Genomic DNA, 18,063 nt, shown 5'->3' with positions numbered 1-18,063 from the left:
GGTACGTGACATCGCTCGGCCGGACTCGCTGCTCCAGCATTCCCTCCAACGTCTCAAACGCAGCCTGCGCTTGTCCCTGGAAGCTGTAGCCCGCGATGAGAGCGCTCCAGCTCACTAAGCTCTTGCTCGGGATCTTCGTCCATGCTGCCGGATTTGCCATAGAAGTCCACCAGCGAGTTCGCCACCATTCCATCGCTCTCGAATCCTTCGCGACGGATCTTCTCGTGGATCGCTCTTCCAGTTTCCAGTGCCGCCATGCCACCGCAGGCCTTGAGAACCGCCGCGTAAGTGAGGCCGTCGGCCACACAGCCATGACGTTCCTCGCCCTCCATTCGAGAGAAGAGGTCCAAGGCGACCTCTCCCTGCCCGGCGTCCGCGTAGCCACGAATGATCGTCGCCCAGGACACCACGCCTCGCGGCTGCATGGCCTCAAACACCCGGCGGGCATCCTCCAAGCTCCCGCACTTCGCGTACATATCGATCACCGCGTTGTCCACAAAGGTGTCCCGCTTGTGCAGTTTCTCGGCCTGAAAGTGGAGGGCCCCTCTCCAAGCTCTCGACTTTGACGAACTGGTCATCGACGGCGCCGCTCTCTTCCTTCTCTGCCAGAGTAGAGCACGCCTTCAAGGCTGCGAGAAGTGTCACTTGGTTCGTTACACACCCGCCTTTGTCTCGTTGCATTCTCGCAAAGAGGCTCAGTGCTCGCTCGGACTCCCCGGCCAGTGCGTAGCCATGCTCTCAAAGACTTCCAAGCTTCCACCATGCTCCCACACTTCGCGTACAAGTCCAGCAGCGCGTTGGCCACGAAAATGTTCGTCTTGTTCTTCCTCCCGGATTGAGAGTGAAGAGCCCTTCCTCTTTCCAGAGCCTGGAGCTTCACCACCGTCCCATCAACGAGCTCGCCCTCCTCTTTCTCCGCCAAGATCGAGCAGGCCTTGAAAGCAGCGACGAAAGTCACGGCATCCGGCTCGCAGCCTTCGTCTTGCATTCCTTGAAACAACTCCAAGGCCAAGTTGCCTTCTCCGGTATGAGCATATCCGAGACACGTCCACGAGAAAACGTCGCAAAACTCCATAGCTTCAAAAGCCTGTCGAGCTTCGTCCATGCTTCCACACCTGACGTACATGTCCAGGAGAGTGTTTGTAGCGGCCTGGTCGAGCTTGATACCTCTGGCCTGCGCGTGGATCTCTCTTCCTCTTTTCAAACTCCACAACTTTGCGGGTTGGCAATCGATGAGCATGTTGTTGTTAGCCTCGTCCACGATGCACGAGCAAGCTTTGAGAGCGGCAAGAAAAGTAACACGATCTGGCAGAATCCCTTGCATTCGCGAGTATAGTCCAAGCGCGACCTCACCTTCTCCACCTTGAGCATAGCCGAGAATTATAGCCGTCCAAAGAACGGCATCCTTGTGCCGGACGGCCTCGAAGACACGACGCGCATCCTCTAAGCTCCCACACTTCCCATACATATCGACCAGCGACGTCGCCAAAACGATGACATCGGGTTCCAGTTTGCCGCAGCTAGAGTATGAACTTCCCGGCCTTTCTCAAGAGATCTTCGTGTCATGACTTTGCCACCAACGAGGTCGACCTCCTCGTTCTCGGCCCAGCACGAACAAGCCATGAGCGCTGCGAGAAGAGTCACTCGATCTGGCTCACAGTCTTCGTGTTGCATGCGCGAGTAGAACTCGAAAGCCAGCTCTCCTTCTCCGCTCAGTGCGTGTCCGAGAATGATGCAATTCCACGAGACGATGCTGGGACGGGCAATCCTCTCGAAAACATGGCGAGCTTCTTCCAAGCCCCACACTTGGGAATACATGTCGACCAGCGTATTCGCCACAAAGCCGCCCGAGTCACTCCCAGCTTTGGTGGTTCGCCGATGGATCGCCCGGCCCTTCTCGAGTCACTGGAGTCTCACGAGCTTGTTCTCTTGGACGAGCTTGAGTTCTTGACGGCCTTGAGTGCTGCTAAGATCGTGACGCTGTCGGCCTCGCAACCATCTCTCTCCATTCGCGAGTAGAGCTCTAGAGCGATCTCGCCTTGGCCACCTTGAGCATAGCCTGAGATGATCGAATTCCACGACACCACTGTCCGCCGCTCCATGCTCTCGAACACCTGTCTGGTTTCCTCCACGCTACCAGCACCAGGGCCGGAGGCCGAGCATTGGGGCGATTCTCACGGCACTCAAGGCGCGCCGCAGATCCGGCGATGTGAGAAGCGCGAGGAAAATCCACGAGAGCGCGAGGAGGAGTGGAGACGTGTCCAATCCTTTCGTGGCAACTTGCTGGTGGATTTGTACGCAAAATGTGGATTCTCTCGAACGCCGAAAGAGCGTCTCTCGCGCTCTGGTGATCGGGCCGTGCCTGGCCATTCCATTTCTTCTGCGCCGGGGAAATCTCTCGGCTGGAATCCGGATGAGAATCGACGCGGTCGCGGCCGCGGCCATGGATTGGAACCGAACTGCTAGAGAAAATATCATGCCCTAAAATGCTACGAATTCCAGCCGTCCGATAGAAACCCGTGATTTAGGGCTTCTCTAGGGCTTTCCTAGGGCTTTTGGATCAGGCGGCGACGCGATGGTGAGCGGGTCGGGAGCTTGCGCGCGGGTGGTGGTGATCGATGCGCGCCATCACATGCTTGGCCGGCTGGCCTCGATCGCCGCCAAGGAGCTCCTCAACGGACAGCGCCTGGTAGAAAAATCTCGCGATCTTAGAATGCGCTATTGATCTCTTTCCACTGTGTTCCAGGTTATCACGCGATGCGAGGAGATTGCTCTCTCGGGCGGCCTCGTCCGCCAGAAGATGAAGTACCTGAGGTTTCTGAGGAAGCGCATGAACACGAAGCCCAGCAAGGGGCCGATCCATTTTCGTGCTCCTGCCCGCATTCTCTGGAGGACGATCAGAGGGTAAGAGATTTCTTTTGCCTTGGATCTGGAGCACTCTTTTCTTTATGTTTTCCAGTATGATCCCACATAAGACCAAGCGCGGTGCCGCTGCTCTGGAGAGGCTCAAGGTCTTCGAAGGATGCCCACCTCCGTATGACAAGACCAAGAAGATGGTCGTTCCAGACGCTCTCAAGTAAGCCTCCACTTTTTTCTTCTTTCAAGGATGGCTGACGATCGGATCGAAACAGGGTCTTGCGGTTGAAACCCGGGCACAAGTTCTGTCTCCTGGGTCAGTTGTCCAAGGAAGTCGGGTGGCACCACCATGAGACGATCAAGGTGAGTTGTCCTCGTTTCTTTACTCCGGCTGCCCTCCTCAAACACTGGATTTGCAGGAACTCGAGGAGAAGAGGAAGGCGAAGGCTCTTGTGTTCTACCAGAAGAAGAAGGAATTACTCAAGCTGAGGCAAAAGGCGCTCACTGCTGCTGAAGAAAAGCTTCCTGAAGTCAAGGCAGTGCTAGATCCTCTGTCTTACTAGACAAGCTCGCTTCATTTCCTTTTCTCTCGTGTTTGCTAACTAGTTGTGATCCTACGAGTAAAGACCAGAGCAAATTTTGATTCTCCGAGCAAGAAAACTTCGTTTGCGATCCCAAGCTTTCTTTCCACAAGAAATATGAAGTCTCAACTTTGAATATATTGCTTAGCAGCTCACTGCCAACCAAGTTTCCAATCTTACAAGTGAGTGGCACCGAAACACCACGCAAAGGATTCTTCAGTGCGAAAACAGCAAAGTTGTCACCGCTGCTCACTTCCGACTGGTAAACCTCGTCGAAAACCTCACCAATGCGTTTCAACAGCCCACGGTGTGATTCTTCCCCCAGGGGCATCACATTCATCGCCAGCATCCCTCCGGAATCCAGCGCCGATCGAGCGTCGCGCAGGAACTCCCCCTCCGCGAATTCCTCCGGGGGGCAGCTCCTCGATGATCCGTCGCTCACGTCCACCACGATCGCGTGGAAGAAATGCTCCGCCATCTTTTCCTTCTCGGCACCACCACCGTCCTCGAGCCGCGACCTAGCGATGTTCCTCACAGTCTCCACGCCGTCTTCCACATGCACGCGGAGATTCTCGGCGGGGACGAGACCAAAGCGCCGCCTGGCAACGTCCACCACCACCTCGTCCACGTCCACCGCCACCACCTCCATCGCCGCCACCGCCGCGTCCATCCGGGAGCTCAAGAACATTGGCAGAGCTCCGCCTCCAATCCCCACGCACAGCACCCCCGCGGGATCTCCCGCCGCCGAGCACGACTCAAGGCAGCGGCTGATCAAGCTGAAGCCAGCCACGAGCGGGGCCAAGTACGCGTGAACCAGCACCCCGTGATCGATCGAACAGGCCGAGGGAGAGTCCGTTCGATCGAGACCGAGATCAAGATCGCCACCCAGCAGCGGCACCTCGGTCTGTATGAGATTTGGAAGGCTCTTGAAGCGGAGCCTCCTCCGGAGATGGCCACCCTCGAGGCGGACGTCCTCGACGAGCATCATGCCTGTTTTGCGAGAGTAAGCTCGCTCTAGAACCCGAGACCAAACCACATTGTCCTGGTAGCACGCGAATGGAACCTCTTGTATCTCGTCTAGCCCCGCCTTGTTCCTCACAAGCTGGAGGAGAAACGGGCCTAGGAATTTCTTGAGCTCCTCGTCTTCGTCCTCTTCTTCGTCAAGCTCCCATTCATCCAGAGCTGGACCTTCTTCTTCGGATCCAAGCCCTCCCCTGGAGAGGAGAATAAGCGTCGCAACGCCAGATGATGCCAGTAGCTGCTGCTGCCCTGATTTTGACGAAAAGATCCAGTCTAGCTCCCGCCCCTGCGGCACCAGCATCGCAGCGCACTGGGGCTTGGCCGGAGGATCAGCATCAAGCACCACCACTCCAATCTTGCGAGTGGCCACTTCCCATTCCAAGCGCTCCCGCCCTAACATGCTATGAACCCTAATGATGGACTTTAATTTAAAAGGTTACTAATATATTTAATGTGCCTCTAACTCAGTATCATAAGCTCTAGTTTATTATTAACAGGCAAGCCACTCTATTATCATGGTAGTGTTTTATCATGGCAGCTCTCAAGAAAGCAAAATCCTCATTCAAAACACATGAGAGCACTTCTCGTAAAATCTTCTTGTATGTAGATATAGTTTGACTTTTTATCCAGTTTTGTAAGATTACTGAGTGGGAATATTAGGACTGTTGCTATTGTGAAAGACCCAAACTATCTAATTTGCAAGGCATTGCTTCCAGGAAACAGAAAACTTTATATTGTCCAATCAAATATACACAGACATGTTACAATTCTTTAAGGTCCAACCATTAAGAATCTCAACGAAGAATACCAATGAATGCTCTCTCTTGTAGCTATTTCGTGCTGTGAGTTGAGACTGGACCCGCCCAAAGGAGAGATTGAATTTAGTTGCTGCATCATCTGGCTAGGACAGAATCGCTCGTGAGAATCTGCCCAGGCCCTCCCCGAAACTTCACATTTCCCCGCCTTCTTGCCTAGCAGCTTCACCAATGACCCCATCTCCTGTGGGATTCTACGCGCGTCTTCGAGTGGCCAAGAGATTTACGCGGAAAAGATATGAATCGCCAAGAGCAACACAGGGAGAGATCACAAAAGTGTAATGCGCGCGAAGCGATCACGCGCTTTGACGTGATTATCCCGTGGAATATGCCCTTCCCGTTGCCTACGGTGGCCAGTCCAAGTCAAGCCATGGGTTTCCTAGCAACAAGCTAGAAACTCACTTCAGGGCTTTGACCAGTCAGGGGCCCTCCGATCGGCAGAGATCCAACGAACACGGCCAGCACACGTGGACGTGGGCGCAGCTGCATGCATGGATGGCATGCCAGCCATTGGATCCCACAACGACGTCCGTCGGATTGACACCCGACGACCGAGATCATTCTGACCGGGTTAACGCGAATCTTACCCGTCGGAGGGGTCGGACGGTGCAGATCCCCTCTCGTGGGAGAGCCGTCGGATTCCCCGCTGTGGGCGGCCAGGATGTATTTCGCGCGTTGTATTTAACCTGTTAATGGGGCGATGGCGAAGGCTGCTCGTGCACCCGCGCATTCATTCTTGGTCCATGTGGATTGGGTCTGCCGAAACGCTCTCTCTCTCACCTCCAGACATGGCATTGCTTTGTTCTTCCTGTCACTGCCAAGGATTGGCAGATTGAAAGAAGAAGACCCCTCTCTCTTTGTTTGACCACGTGAATCGGCAGCGAGAGAGCGAGCGAGGAATTGGTCCCGTGAAGATCACAAGAGAGCATTCCAATCCCCAATAATTCCATTCGTTTCGCCCTCTTTGCTTCTCGATCGGAGATCGCGCGCGCGCCAGTGATGATGGATGAGGAATCGGAGAACAGCAGCCGATCGTCGCTGCCGTGGCCGGACATGAGCGATTTCGTGATGCGCAAGGGGAATCCAAGGCCACCGCTCACGCCCATCACCTCATTGGTCTCCAGCTTCCTTTGCTCGCCCACGGAAGACCACCATCGCCGCTCGGAGAATAGGGCTCCTCCTCCTTCCATGTCTTCCTCTCCTTCTTCTTCTTCCTCCATAGCTTCTTCCTCCCAACCAGGGCGCTTGCTCTCATCGGCTCCTTCTTCCTCCTCTTCATCGTCGTCCTCATCCTTCGCGGAGCGCCTGGCAGCCAGGAACAATGCCGCCAGCGGAGACAATCCAAATGGGTGCCGATCAATCGATCCAATTTCCACCCCGGCGCGCTCCAACTGCTTCACCATCCCCGCCGGGATCGGCATCAGCCCCTCGAGCTTGCTGCTCGACTCGCCAGTCCTCTTCAGCTCCACCAAGCTCCAGGTCTGTAGACTCACTCTCCCATCAAATTCTTCTTCTAGTTCCCCTTTCCAGTCTTTGGTTCTTGGAGTCGTTTGGAGAGCGCAACTATACAAGCTTTGTCCACTCTCTCCAGTGTTCTTCGTTTTGTTTTCTCTGATGCGTCCAGCCGAGCCGTCTACCGGATTTTCTCATGGGTCTCTAGTTTTAGCGAGCGTTCGTTAGATCGTGCACGAGGAACTTTGACCCGGTCTTCGGTCTCGCTTTCATGGTTTTGCTCGAGAGCATCTTTTGACTGACTGACTGACTGGCTTGGCTGGCTGGCTGGCTATGGATGGAGCCAGAGAGGAAGAGAGCTGCTAAAGAAGATCACACTGTCTCACTCATAAATCTTTCACTCGATCGCTTTCTCCCTTTCTCTTTCCGGCGCGCAACTTAATTGATCTTTGGGCTCGATTTTTTCAGGCATCGTCGCCCACAACCGGGACACTCGTTTCCGCATCGCAGGAAACTAAGATGGATCCATCCATGAACTCAAACTCCAACTCCAGCAACAGTAACTTTGTGTTCAAGCCATTTGCGCAGCAGCAGCAACCTCCGTATTTGGTAAGAGTTCCAGTCAAACAAGTATTCTGTCCTCTGACTTGGCTGGGACTTTCACCAGGACTTTGCGCAGTTCCCGATCCAAATGTCCCAGCAGCACCACCTGGCGATCAAGCAGGAGAGCCAACTCCGCGACTCGACCGCTTTCATGGATCACCACCCGGACCAAAACTCAAACTCCCTCACGCGTTTGATGGCCGAGGGCTTCGATCACAGCGAGCAAGCCTTTGCAAGCTTCAAAGAGCCACAGCATCACCATCAGCAGCTTGAACACATCACGCAGCAGCAGCAGCAGCAGCAGCAGCATCAGCCACTGCAACAACAACAGCAGCAGCAGCAGCAAGAGAACTTTCCAGCTTTTGTGGAGCGGCCATCCGAGGATGGATTCAACTGGAGAAAGTATGGGCAGAAGCAAGTCAAGGGGAGCGAGTTCCCCCGAAGCTACTACAAGTGTACGCACCCGAGCTGCCCCGTGAAGAAGAAGGTGGAGAGATCCTACGACGGCCAAGTCACGGAGATTGTCTACAAAGGCGAGCACTGCCACGCCAAGCCGCAGCTCAGCCGCCGCTCCGCCTGCTCGATCTACAATAACAGCGTGAGCGCGATGAGCTCCACCGCCGGCGCTGCCGTGATCCCCGACGACGCCGCTGGGGAGGATCAGCCGAGGAGCGGCGCCACCCCGCCGCCGGTCGCTGCTGGCTACGAGCACTTGTCTCCATGCTCCAGCTTGGACGACGAGAAGTTTGGCGAGGATGTTTACGACGACGAGGAGAGCGAGTCCAAGAAAAGGTTGGTTTTCCGCGGAAACTTGTTCGTCAGCTAACTTGGTTTTCTTGTTTCTGTCAGGAGAATGGATGGATCGAACCAGGTGACGGCCATCCAGAGAACAATCCGCGAGCCTCGAGTTGTAGTCCAGACGCTGAGCGAGATCGACATTCTCGATGATGGTTACCGCTGGAGAAAGTATGGGCAGAAAGTCGTCAAAGGCAATCCACATCCACGGTAGTGTTTTTTACTTCTTGAGAACCGCGTGACCCTGTTCCGGATTGATCCAAAGAGCTGACTCGTTCCTTGTCTTTTTTATTTTGTTTTGGAACAGGAGCTACTACAAGTGCTCTAGCAGCGGCTGCGCCGTGCGCAAGCACGTCGAACGCGCCTCCAACGATCCAAAGTCTGTTATCACAACTTACGAAGGCAAGCACAACCACGATGTTCCAGCTCCAAAGCACGCCGCCGCTGCCAATAACATCTCCGCTAACAACAGCAGCACCACCACCACCAACAATGGCAGCAACGATCAAACAAGCTTGCTCCAAACTTCGCCATCTCTCCCTCACTTGGGGATGAGATCATCCTCCACTTTACTCCCGCCGCTACCTCTGGATCAACAAAACCACCACCACCACCACCACCAACACTCGCAGCAACAGGCGATGAACCAGCACTTCCACCAGTTTAACGCCTCGTTTGGGAGCCTGGGCTCGCCATCGTCGTGCGTGACGAACATGTTCTCGATGAACCGGGAGCTACCACCGGCGGCTCCGTCGTTTAACTTCGGCAGTAGCGCTAGCTCTAGTGAAAACTTCGGCTCGGGGTTTTACCACACAAGCCCGGCCCAAGATCTAAGCAGCATGGTCATGTCGAGACCGCCAAAGCTGGAGCAGCAAGAACCCGATCTCGACTTGGTTCACCAGCCGTTCCAGGGATTCCTAGCTTCGCCTGGTTCCATTCCATATCTACAAGTCTAGTATACGAAAAAAAAAGAGAGAATCTTCAGAACTATCTATGTACATACAAAAGGTAAAAAACGAAAAACAATAAGAAAGCTCGAAACCCTGCATGGCACTTAAATGCGTAAAAGATGGTACCACTTTGTTCATCAATGCGGATTCCCATCTCTCTTGTTTTTTTTTTTTTCGTTTCCTGTAGTGTTGGTGTTGTTGGTACCTGGCCTGGGAGTTTGTGGTTTGGACTCCCTGGTCAAAGTTCTATCTCTGGAACATTAGCGGCATTTCTTCTAGTTCCATGGAAGGATCGAACGGTCAGTCAACCAGGCCAAAGAGGATCAAACACCATTAACTCGCTCTGATAAGCAAAGCCGCAATCCAAGGATCTTCCAAACTCGCTAGTGCGTGCTACAGACAACGAGAAGGCTGACGAGAAAAGAGTCAAAGAAAAGAATGAATTGAAGCAAGCAAAAAGAGGTCTGAGAAAAGGGAAAGAAATTCACTAGTGCTAGCCACTACTGGCAAGCGATAAGAGAATATATCCCCGCCTCCACGGGCCTGCGGTACGGGCGCCCTGTACGTAACGAGAAAGATCAAAATTTTCCTCGTTTTGTAGTAGCAGTGTTGTTGACCCCGGGAAGAAAAAAGTTGAACTTAAGACCCCACCTTCCAAATCCCAAAGGCGCCTCCAATCCAGTCTAGCCATCCACTCACTTCTTAAAACAGATTAGAGCAAAGCAGGAACTCTTCACAATAATGAATGAATTACAATGGAAAGGAAAAAGATGGAAAAACTTTATAGTTGGGTTTCAGGTACATGTTTGACTGCCTCTTTCTGGCTTGCTGGTTTCAGTCAAAGCTGGACATGTGTCTTTAACCCTTGAAACTTTGTGCAAAGACAATTGCCACCTTTTTCAATTCTTATAATTTAAGTACGTGCGGCCCTGACTGATCCTACAGAACATTCTTCCAGCCGGTCAATGGAAGTCCTCCCGGTCAAACTAATCCTTTGTAAGTACTTAGCCGAAAAGCAAAAGCAAAAGCAAGCAAGCCACTTCGACTTCCATGCACCCCTTCTCTTTTTTTTCGTTGTTGTTTCTCCCAAATGATTGTGACAGGGCACTACGCACGTAAGCATAGCGCTTGGTGATGTAGCGGCGGAGGGACAGTCTTCGCATAGCCTATGATCATCCTTTTCTTTTGATTCCTCCGACTTCCAAGCCATGACCGCTGACACTTCTCGCGGCAAACAAGCGCTGTAGAACAAGTGCTAAACGTCGTAAGTAAGCGGGAGGGGATTCGTGAGAATCCACTCCCCTAAAGCAGCAAAATCCTTTTGTACCGTTTTGACGATCGTTCCCGATTCGAGCAGCTCGCCTTGTCGGGGACTGCCTGTACAAGAAAAAAAAGATGCTCCACAATACCGACCTTGACAGGCCCTGTAGCTCCAACAGCAGGAAAATTCCCTTCGCGTCGCTGCGATTTACTGCCAACAAGCACGAATCAAGTCAGTCAAGGCAAGAGAAAAAGAAGAAAAACGAACAAAGGAGACACTCACGCACGATGATGACATTGGTATCGTCCTCTCCGGTACGTGCATGCCCGGCCTACAGCTGCAAAAACAAACCATCAAGCAAACATCTTAACGTCTTGGTCAGCCAAGGACAAGCACGGACAAGCTAGACACCCAAAAGATAAGAATGATAAGCCTTGTCTCCTTCCCTCCCAGACAACCTTTCACGACCTCGCTATCCTATCGGCCTGTTCTTCGAGTCCCCCGTTGGTACTGATGCGTGCGATCTCTCTATTCTCTGTTCTTCTAATTTGAGTAGCAATCTAGCCTCTGAATCCATTGTACAGACACCAGCCTAAAAGCGTTCCCGTCCGTCCCCCATGTACAGCAGCACCATCACCAGTCCTCCAAAAACCTTTTTTTCCTGTTCAGCAGCTTCCACCGCTCGCCGGCTCTATGGAGCTCAACAGGCCATTGGCTCTGAGCTGCGTGCAGTGCTCTTCCGCGTCCTCCTGGGAGCAAACTATGACTACGGACAGCCCGTTGTGGTGCGCTTCTTGCATTATGTTCACCGCGTTGTCCAGAGTCATCCCCGGGATCACCTTCATCAGCACCTGGACGACGTACTCCCGCCGGTTGAAGTTGTCGTTGTGGAGAATGACCCGGTAGGGAGGAGCCATCTTCTTCTTCTTCCTGGAGTTCGAAAGCAGTAAGGTCACTCACGTCCGGCTCAAAGTTCGTGAAAACTTTCCGCTTACCGGAGGTCGAACTCTGATTCACGGCCTGGGGTCGGGGCCGTTTCAATCGCAGGCTTGTCGAGAACGCCACCACCGAGGCCACCGGGTAAGGCTGCACGGACTGCATGGCTCGCAATTATCCTCGTGAAGCATTTGTGACACTTATCTGCCTCTGGTTCATGGAAAACAGATGAGCGGTCGAGGACCAACGAGGAAATAGCAACCTTACCAGCAAAGATTGTGTTGAATCTCGATACTTGTGAAGTAGAGGGCCACAAATGCGCTACCTGAGTAAGAGTACAAGCCATAGTTCTCTGCTCAAAAAACAAAGAAAACAAAAAAAATACAAACAAATCTTCAGTCAGTGACTCTTGCTCAAACAATCGAACACTGTTCCTAAGCTGCTGAGACCTAATCTGTGATGGAATGCGTCGTTTCAGCTCGGCTCGCTAGAGAGCATAGCTCCAAACATGTTCCAAAGCAGCTCTAAGAGCTTAAACCAGACTACCACACACACACTTTACCTGGAGCTATGGCGCAGGAGCGCCGTTGTCCCAGACACCACAAAATAATGTCACGACGTCAAAATGGCTGGAATTGAACCACGGACCGCTTGACACTGAAGAAAAAAGAAAAAAAAAAAGTAGTTTCAGTTGCAAAATTTTGTCTTACTTCGAGAGGACGACCGAAAACCTGCACAATTTCGGTATATAAGTCCTCGAGCAACAACAAAAAAAAAAAACAAGCCGAAGAACTGCATCGAAAAACCGTCACAGGAGACTTGCGTTGGAGTGTGGAGCGTGCTCGGTTGATGGACCAGCGCCCTCTGGCTTGAGCCTTTTCAACACTCCCGGAGACCCACGAGCACCACCACCTTCCATGGCGTCCACCTCCGAATCCACCTCCTCGAGCTCCCTGTGAGGAAAGTTCTGTGGCTCCAGGCCTCCCAGAGCACTCGGCTGCTGCCGATTCCTCCTCCTCGTCCTGGCCTTTCGGTTCTGGAACCAGTTGTAAACGTTGGACTCGTTCACCGGCCCAAGCTGGCTGAGCTCCGCCGTGATCTCTCGCACTCGCTGCTTGTGTGGCGTCCCCATTCCAACGTCGTAGAGGCTCTCGAGGAGCTTGACCTGGGCCTGGCTGGGCGCCCACCTCTGGCGAGTGGTGGCTTTCACGGGCGGCGGTAGCGGCGATGGCGGCGGTGGTCTAGAGCTAGAAGTTCCTGTCCATCATATAAACTTTGTCCTTAGTTCTCTTTCGTTCTAAGCTAAGCGAAAAGGAAAAAAAAATGGTACCTATAAGACCATACCGTTGGGATTCGCCATTGACGCCTTGTGCATCTCCACCAGCTGCTGGCAGATCGTGGCGTAGACGGCGATCTGGCGCCGCAATTCGTCCAGCTGCTGGGCGCTCATCACGATCCCAAAATCCGGATGGTATTCCGGCCGATCCAGCGCCGAGCGGAGGAGGATTTCATCCGCATTTGGCGGCTCGCGCTTCACCGGGGATTTCTCCTCCGCCTTGGCTCGCAGCCTCTTACTGTACCTGGGATTCTCCTGTCGATCCATCGATCGGCGTAACCCTATTTCCTGCCGCGGCTTGGTACCGCGCCCTGGGAACGCATCCGGGAAATGAAAGAGATTTCTTGCAAGAACAGGAAAGAGGAGGGGAAGAGAAAGAGGGATTCTTTAGAGTGCACCGGCTACGAGGACACGGCGAGCGGCGCCGCCAGGGTGCCGCCGCGCGGCAACGCGACGATCCATCCATCCTTCATTGGCGACGAACAAATCAAAGAACGCAGCGTCATCGTCATCGCGGCGACGTGCCTTCCTTCGCCATTATATTTTTTATTCTCGTCAACGCTCGGAATCGAACGTTGGATAGGTAGCTGAGATGACTCTTCTTCTTCTTCTTCCTCTTTGATCGATCATCCATTTCGATGCTCCAGGAGTGTGATCGCCGCCAGGAATTCCTCCACCGCCTCCGCGACTGCCGATCCCTCTCGCGAGCCCGGTGCTTGCACTCGTGCGTCGCCGCCAGCCGCGACACATTCCTCCTCAACAAGCTCATTGAGATGTATGGCAACTGCGGCGATCCGGCTCGCGCGCGCGAGGTGTTTGATCGCGTGGCGCCCAGGGATCGCTACACCTGGGATCTCATGCTCATCGCCTATGCCCAAGCGCGGCATTTGGAGGCGGCGCGGCGTTTCTTCGACTCGATGCCACAGCACAGCCTCGCCTCCGCCACAGCGATGCTTCGATTGGCGGCGGAAGAAGGATATTCGCACCATGCCAGCCGGATTTTCTCGGAGATGCCATACTTTGACGTGATTTGCTGCAATGCAATGCTCTATGTGTATTCCCAGTCAGGGCAATCTGACCTTGCTAAGAGTTTACTTCATGAGATGCCAGAGCATGATCTAATGTCCTGGACCGCTATTTTACTTTCTTACGCCCAATTTAATAATTTTAACGAAGCAAAGTTTATTTTTGATACAATGCCATGCCGTGATCTTTTTTGCTGGAACATCATACTTAACGCAAATGCCCGTTTAGGAGAACTGCATGAAACTGAGAACCTTTTTAATATCATTCCGCAAAGAGACCTGTTTACTTTTACGGCAGTAATAGTAGCGTACGTACGTCACAAGAAGCTTGAGAACGCTAGGCTTGTTTATAACCAAATGCCATACGTTACTACGGTGACTTGTAACACTATCCTTGGAGGATATGCCGAGAACGGGTATCTGGACGAAGCAAGACAATGGTTTAACTCCATGCAAAAAAAATGCTTGACGTCTTATAACATAATGTTAGCAGCGTACGCACAACATGGATTAGTGTTTGATAGTACGTCGTTTTTCATGGAAATGCCTGACCGTGACCAGCGCTCCTGGAATCTGATGCTTCAGGCATATGCCCAGCTTGGGCATCTGGGAAAGGCAAAATCTTTGTTCCGCGCAATGCCGGAGAGCTCCATCGTGTCGTGGAGCTCAATGCTGGCAGCCGTCTCCTCGTCCTTCTCATCCCAAAATAAGCATGAAGATCGATGTGATGGTGCTAACGATCCATTCTTTCTCTTTCATTCAGCAAACATGGAGCATCATCCCGACCATGTTTGCTTCCTGTCGATTCTGAGCGTTTGCAGCAAGAAGGGACGAGTGAAGCAGGGCCGGACTTTCCTGGCATCAATGAGCTTTGACTATGGAGTGGAGCCTCGCAGGCACCACTACTCGAGCATGGTTGATCTCTTGGGCCGCTCTGGCTATCTCGGCGACGCCCTGGAACTGTTGCGTACCATGCCCTTTATTGCCAAGGCTCTGGACTGGGTGTGCTTTGCCGCTGCCTGCAGAAGCCACACAGATTTTAAGCTTGGAGCTGAGGTGGGTTCCCAAATTCTTGGAAGACAACCCGGCAGTGGCGCGGTGGTATTGCTTGCCAACAGTTGGGTGGAACATTTATAATTAAATGTGTCCCTGCTCTTGCATTCCTGATGCCTCTGAGGTGATATCGATGCAGTGTCTTAGTCCAATCATATAGTTCAATGTGATAGAGTATGTAAGCCAAAATTGTATTGTACAAAGTTCTAGTTCTAGTTAGTTATAGACTTAAGCCCATATTCAATTAGAGAAGTTTTTTGGCTGGTTATGTAATCCTAGCCAATCAAATGTCTTAATGTATAGTAGTATAGCAATCTTTAACTAAAAAATGTGTAAATCCTATAATGGCTTGCAAATGGGGCTAAGTAAGATGAAGGATGTACTCATGGATATTTATTATATATGATTTCAGTTTAATATTATATTTTAAATACATTATAATACAACATAATTACCATTATATTACTTGTACATTACTTATGCCATTTTCTTTTATACCTTTCTCAATTAGAAAAGGGTAATTTCTTAATAAGAGAGTCTTTAATGGCTATTTTATCCTTTCGAGTTCCAAGAATTCATAGTGATAATATATTCAAATTTCATCCCATAATCACATACACTATAACTACCTTTGACAAAAAAACTATATCATTAATTTTTTTCCAAGCTAGCAAAATTCCTATTACACCAATAGTTCCAGGTGTTGGTACTTTAATGGTTCCAAGTATGATAGACTTTAGGAATATACAATTAGTCTAGAGACTTCTATTACTCAAATATATTAATACACTAATAGATATATAGTATTTTTTAGCATATTTTGCCACTAGTTTCTTTTGTTTAGACTAAGCATATGACAACAAAGGACTCATCATGACTAAGTTAGTAGTCACAATGGTCCTAAATGAAATATCAAAGGCAACCTTCAAGACTCTTAAGCATTTATATTTACAAACTTAATCCAAGTTGATTATGTTAAAGCTGACACCTCTTCCCATGATGGTGTTTCTAATATATGGATCTTTTCTCTTAGTTTGATTCTAATTTAGTCACTACAACTAGATGTTGCATATAATCATAATATTATACAACACTTTCTGGAATGAGGTTTCTAATCCAGCAAAGAGGACTTCACAAAGGTATTAATTATCCAATGATCCTTACAAGCACTACATGCTAAATTCACAAAAGGTGCTAGTTATCTACCTCTATAATCCTTACAAGCACTATATGCCTAATGACATAACTAGAGGATGAGAATAAGGTGTTAACTTAATAGTACGTAATGTATTATTAGGTATTGAACTCCCTACCTCTTGAGTAATAGAAGTGAATTTAAATAGAAAATGCTACAATAATCAGGATGAAATTTAATCATATTTTAAATTTGATATTATAGCATATGTGGTTTTTAGCTTATACCCTATGGTAAATTATTATAAGATAACTATGGAGTGAAACCTAACTCTTGAACATGTGTGCCAAGGGCAATAGAGTGGGATTCAAGTTTTAGGGCTTTATATAATGAAAGGATAGAGCTAAACTCTCAAGCATATAATTAAAGAGTGAAAAAATTGTAACATAAAACAACTCCTAAATATACAACTAAGGAGTGAAGGAGTAGAAGTATAAAGCAACTTTCAAACATATAGCCAAGGAGTGAAAGAACAGGAACATGGAGTAATATTAGATTAATTTTAGAGCATCTAGTATCCCAACACTTTGAACTTTTAATCCTAGAATTTACTTAATCAGTATTTTATTATAAGACTAGCAAGTAAAATAAAGCCAAATAAAGACTAATGTTATTTTAGCGTATTAATGGCTTAATACGAGAGTATGGGTTTCCCACCAACTAACATGGTATGGAATTTAGGCTTAGGCCTAAGGCAAATGCAAAACAAGAACAAATATTGGGGAGCTATAAAATGTCTCAAGTTGGTAGGCCATATTTGATTTACTCACTATCTCTATTATACATTTGAAACCCCTTATAACCCTCAATTGTGTTTAAAATAATCTCTACATTCTATAGATATGTTTCTAAACATATTCTATAAATATTTAATAAGACTGAAATACGACCAACATGTAAGGTATGATAGTGAGAGTATTTAGCAAATATAGTAATCTATTATATAGCAATATTGAGAGACTAATGCTTAATATGCTAGGGTTCTTGTTATGTCAAAGTTAGGTTGAATATGCTTAGCAAGAAATATATAGGAGTTTTTACTTTATGTTTATTTAGCTAAGTACAAATGCTAAACTTAATTTACTACAATTGAACAAGAGGGACTAACAAAAGGAATTAACAATATTAATCTTTTGTTATCATAGTAGTAGAAAAGAATATTTGAAAGGACTCATTAATCTGTAACTTTTGATATTTATAATCACATTCACAACATGCTCCCCCCCTTGAAAAGATTAATATCTTCATTGATGCATGCTCTATCTAACATCCCAATATTATGACTAATATGTAAATAAAGGTAAATGAAATTTAGTGTTATTTTAACATATTAGTGGCCTAACACAAGGATATACATACTCCATTAGCTAGCATGGTATCAAGCTTGGGTTTAGTGATCTTATAGTTGATTAATTAAAAACAGACTCATTATTGTGTTAAAGAACAAATGTAAGCTTATGAATTTAAACTTCCCAAGAGGTCATCCAACCCTCAGTACTATTTAAATCTAGAAACATTTAACCCCAAGTATCCCAAGAACTTTAACTAATTAAAAAGAAAGGGATGCACTTTTATTTATAAGCCTTTTCACTTTATATTTGAACCCTTATGAATTGTTAATCCTCTCCCAAGAGCCCTGCTCTTTTGATAAGTTGAGCCCAACCAAAGGTAAATTTGACCTACCAGATATCAATTTTAAGATGTGGTATGATTCTTTTAACCAATTAATAGAGTTTGACCCCCTACCCCTCGAGTTGAGCGCAACTAAAAGAAAAATATATGTACAAAATATCAATCCGTGTAATTCGTCTAACCAACCAATAAAGTCATATTCAAAACCTCTTTAATACCAAATGTAAATTCTTGAATTTGGACATCCCAAGAAGTTATTTAACCCAATACTATTCAAGCCAAAGGACGTTCAATCCTAAGTATCCTAAGACCTTTTAACCAATTGGAAAAAGAGGTGCACAATTATTCATAGGACATTTTTCTTTATATTTAAACCCTTATAAATCATCTTTCAAATTGTTCTCTTTAATTTGTTACAACAATATTCTTAGTTCAAAGAAATGGTTTGAACAAGTGGTATGGTGTGATTTGGTTAAAAAGACCAAGTGGAAAAGACATTTAGGTGAAATGATATGTAAAATACAATGGTATTGTAAGACCAAGAAAGTAATTT

At 48.9% G+C, this 18,063-nt stretch overlaps 7 protein-coding genes across 9 annotated transcripts; 3 read left to right on the top strand and 4 right to left on the bottom strand.

The window, feature by feature from the left end:
- Positions 1 to 574: 574 nt before the first annotated feature.
- Positions 575 to 1,818, bottom strand: LOC112344330 (pentatricopeptide repeat-containing protein At1g08070, chloroplastic-like). The gene is made up of 2 exons (XM_024668802.1): positions 1,582 to 1,818; positions 575 to 1,456 (listed from the first exon to the last, which is right to left on the bottom strand). Exons 1-2 carry the CDS (start codon positions 1,816 to 1,818, stop codon positions 575 to 577), a joined length of 1,119 nt encoding a protein of 372 aa, XP_024524570.1.
- A 708-nt stretch (positions 1,819 to 2,526) lies between these two features.
- LOC9655658 (60S ribosomal protein L13a) lies at positions 2,527 to 3,528 on the top strand. Its single transcript, XM_002964419.2, has 5 exons — positions 2,527 to 2,689; positions 2,747 to 2,904; positions 2,960 to 3,076; positions 3,132 to 3,219; positions 3,276 to 3,528. Exons 1-5 carry the CDS (start codon positions 2,576 to 2,578, stop codon positions 3,417 to 3,419), a joined length of 621 nt encoding a protein of 206 aa, XP_002964465.1. The 5' UTR covers positions 2,527 to 2,575; the 3' UTR covers positions 3,420 to 3,528.
- On the bottom strand, positions 3,424 to 4,857 carry LOC9654549 (methyltransferase-like protein 13; the record flags this gene model as incomplete). The annotated part of the gene is made up of 1 exon (XM_024668801.1): positions 3,424 to 4,857. A coding segment is annotated over exon 1 (1,434 nt), but the record flags the coding sequence as incomplete, so codon positions are not given.
- Positions 4,858 to 5,980: 1,123 nt separating this feature from the next.
- On the top strand, positions 5,981 to 9,163 carry LOC9655657 (probable WRKY transcription factor 4). Its single transcript, XM_024668715.1, has 5 exons — positions 5,981 to 6,751; positions 7,193 to 7,333; positions 7,392 to 8,119; positions 8,177 to 8,332; positions 8,430 to 9,163. The coding sequence occupies exons 1-5, from the start codon at positions 6,272 to 6,274 to the stop codon at positions 9,076 to 9,078; spliced, it is 2,154 nt and encodes a 717-aa protein (XP_024524483.1). The 5' UTR covers positions 5,981 to 6,271; the 3' UTR covers positions 9,079 to 9,163.
- Positions 9,164 to 9,944: 781 nt separating this feature from the next.
- LOC9655656 (ATP-dependent Clp protease adapter protein CLPS1, chloroplastic) lies at positions 9,945 to 11,830 on the bottom strand. 2 transcript variants are annotated; one of them, XM_002964020.2, is made up of 5 exons: positions 11,719 to 11,830; positions 11,537 to 11,621; positions 11,329 to 11,479; positions 10,616 to 11,263; positions 9,960 to 10,543 (listed from the first exon to the last, which is right to left on the bottom strand). In XM_002964020.2, the coding sequence occupies exons 2-4, from the start codon at positions 11,613 to 11,615 to the stop codon at positions 10,999 to 11,001; spliced, it is 495 nt and encodes a 164-aa protein (XP_002964066.1). In that variant the 5' UTR covers positions 11,616 to 11,621; positions 11,719 to 11,830; the 3' UTR covers positions 9,960 to 10,543; positions 10,616 to 10,998. The 2 variants fall into 2 exon arrangements, with proteins under 2 accessions (XP_024524491.1, XP_002964066.1); XM_024668723.1 differs by lacking the exons at positions 11,329 to 11,479; positions 11,537 to 11,621; positions 11,719 to 11,830 and having other exon boundaries at positions 9,945 to 10,313; positions 10,400 to 10,543; positions 10,620 to 10,989.
- A 1-nt stretch (position 11,831) lies between these two features.
- On the bottom strand, positions 11,832 to 13,120 carry LOC9654548 (WUSCHEL-related homeobox 8). 2 transcript variants are annotated; one of them, XR_002991646.1, is made up of 3 exons: positions 12,614 to 13,120; positions 11,980 to 12,526; positions 11,832 to 11,926 (listed from the first exon to the last, which is right to left on the bottom strand). XR_002991646.1 is itself a non-coding variant. In XM_024668721.1 (2 exons), the coding sequence occupies exons 1-2, from the start codon at positions 12,870 to 12,872 to the stop codon at positions 12,078 to 12,080; spliced, it is 708 nt and encodes a 235-aa protein (XP_024524489.1). In that variant the 5' UTR covers positions 12,873 to 13,120; the 3' UTR covers positions 11,940 to 12,077. The 2 variants fall into 2 exon arrangements, 1 of the variants encoding a protein (XP_024524489.1); XM_024668721.1 differs by lacking the exon at positions 11,832 to 11,926 and having other exon boundaries at positions 11,940 to 12,526.
- On the top strand, positions 12,936 to 14,767 carry LOC9655655 (pentatricopeptide repeat-containing protein At4g02750). The gene is made up of 2 exons (XM_002964417.2): positions 12,936 to 13,037; positions 13,253 to 14,767. The coding sequence occupies exons 1-2, from the start codon at positions 12,936 to 12,938 to the stop codon at positions 14,765 to 14,767; spliced, it is 1,617 nt and encodes a 538-aa protein (XP_002964463.2).
- Positions 14,768 to 18,063: the final 3,296 nt, after the last annotated feature.

This window comes from Selaginella moellendorffii, unplaced genomic scaffold (genome assembly GCF_000143415.4).
Source record: "Selaginella moellendorffii unplaced genomic scaffold, v1.0 SELMOscaffold_4, whole genome shotgun sequence".
In the NCBI taxonomy this organism is placed as follows: Eukaryota; Viridiplantae; Streptophyta; class Lycopodiopsida; order Selaginellales; family Selaginellaceae; genus Selaginella; species Selaginella moellendorffii.
The sequence above is the reverse complement of the archived record's forward strand: the minus strand, read 5'-3'. Positions and strand labels throughout refer to the sequence as shown.

Excerpts from the sequence above, each read along its gene's own strand:
- LOC9655657 (XM_024668715.1), top strand. The coding sequence starts at position 6,272 with ATGATGGATGAGGAATCGGAGAACAGCAGCCGATCGTCGCTGCCGTGG. Across the intron at positions 7,334-7,391 it reads AGCAGCAACCTCCGTATTTG|GACTTTGCGCAGTTCCCGAT; the intron begins GTAAGAGTTCCA and ends GACTTTCACCAG. Across the intron at positions 8,120-8,176 it reads GAGAGCGAGTCCAAGAAAAG|GAGAATGGATGGATCGAACC; the intron begins GTTGGTTTTCCG and ends TGTTTCTGTCAG.
- LOC9655655 (XM_002964417.2), top strand. The coding sequence starts at position 12,936 with ATGAAAGAGATTTCTTGCAAGAACAGGAAAGAGGAGGGGAAGAGAAAG. Across the intron at positions 13,038-13,252 it reads CGGCGAGCGGCGCCGCCAGG|GAGTGTGATCGCCGCCAGGA; the intron begins GTGCCGCCGCGC and ends TCGATGCTCCAG.
- LOC112344330 (XM_024668802.1), bottom strand. The coding sequence starts at position 1,818 with ATGTATTCCCAAGTGTGGGGCTTGGAAGAAGCTCGCCATGTTTTCGAG. Across the intron at positions 1,457-1,581 it reads AGAACGAGGAGGTCGACCTC|TGTGGGAGCTTAGAGGATGC; the intron begins GTTGGTGGCAAA and ends ATGTATGGGAAG.
- LOC9654548 (XM_024668721.1), bottom strand. The coding sequence starts at position 12,872 with ATGGATCGACAGGAGAATCCCAGGTACAGTAAGAGGCTGCGAGCCAAG. Across the intron at positions 12,527-12,613 it reads GTCAATGGCGAATCCCAACG|GAACTTCTAGCTCTAGACCA; the intron begins GTATGGTCTTAT and ends TATGATGGACAG.
- LOC9655658 (XM_002964419.2), top strand. The coding sequence starts at position 2,576 with ATGGTGAGCGGGTCGGGAGCTTGCGCGCGGGTGGTGGTGATCGATGCG. Across the intron at positions 2,905-2,959 it reads CTCTGGAGGACGATCAGAGG|TATGATCCCACATAAGACCA; the intron begins GTAAGAGATTTC and ends TATGTTTTCCAG. Across the intron at positions 3,220-3,275 it reads ACCACCATGAGACGATCAAG|GAACTCGAGGAGAAGAGGAA; the intron begins GTGAGTTGTCCT and ends CTGGATTTGCAG.
- LOC9655656 (XM_024668723.1), bottom strand. The coding sequence starts at position 10,687 with ATGGTTTGTTTTTGCAGCTGTAGGCCGGGCATGCACGTACCGGAGAGG. Across the intron at positions 10,544-10,619 it reads ACGATACCAATGTCATCATC|TAAATCGCAGCGACGCGAAG; the intron begins GTGCGTGAGTGT and ends GCTTGTTGGCAG. Across the intron at positions 10,314-10,399 it reads CGGGAACGATCGTCAAAACG|CGCTTGTTTGCCGCGAGAAG; the intron begins GTACAAAAGGAT and ends CTTGTTCTACAG.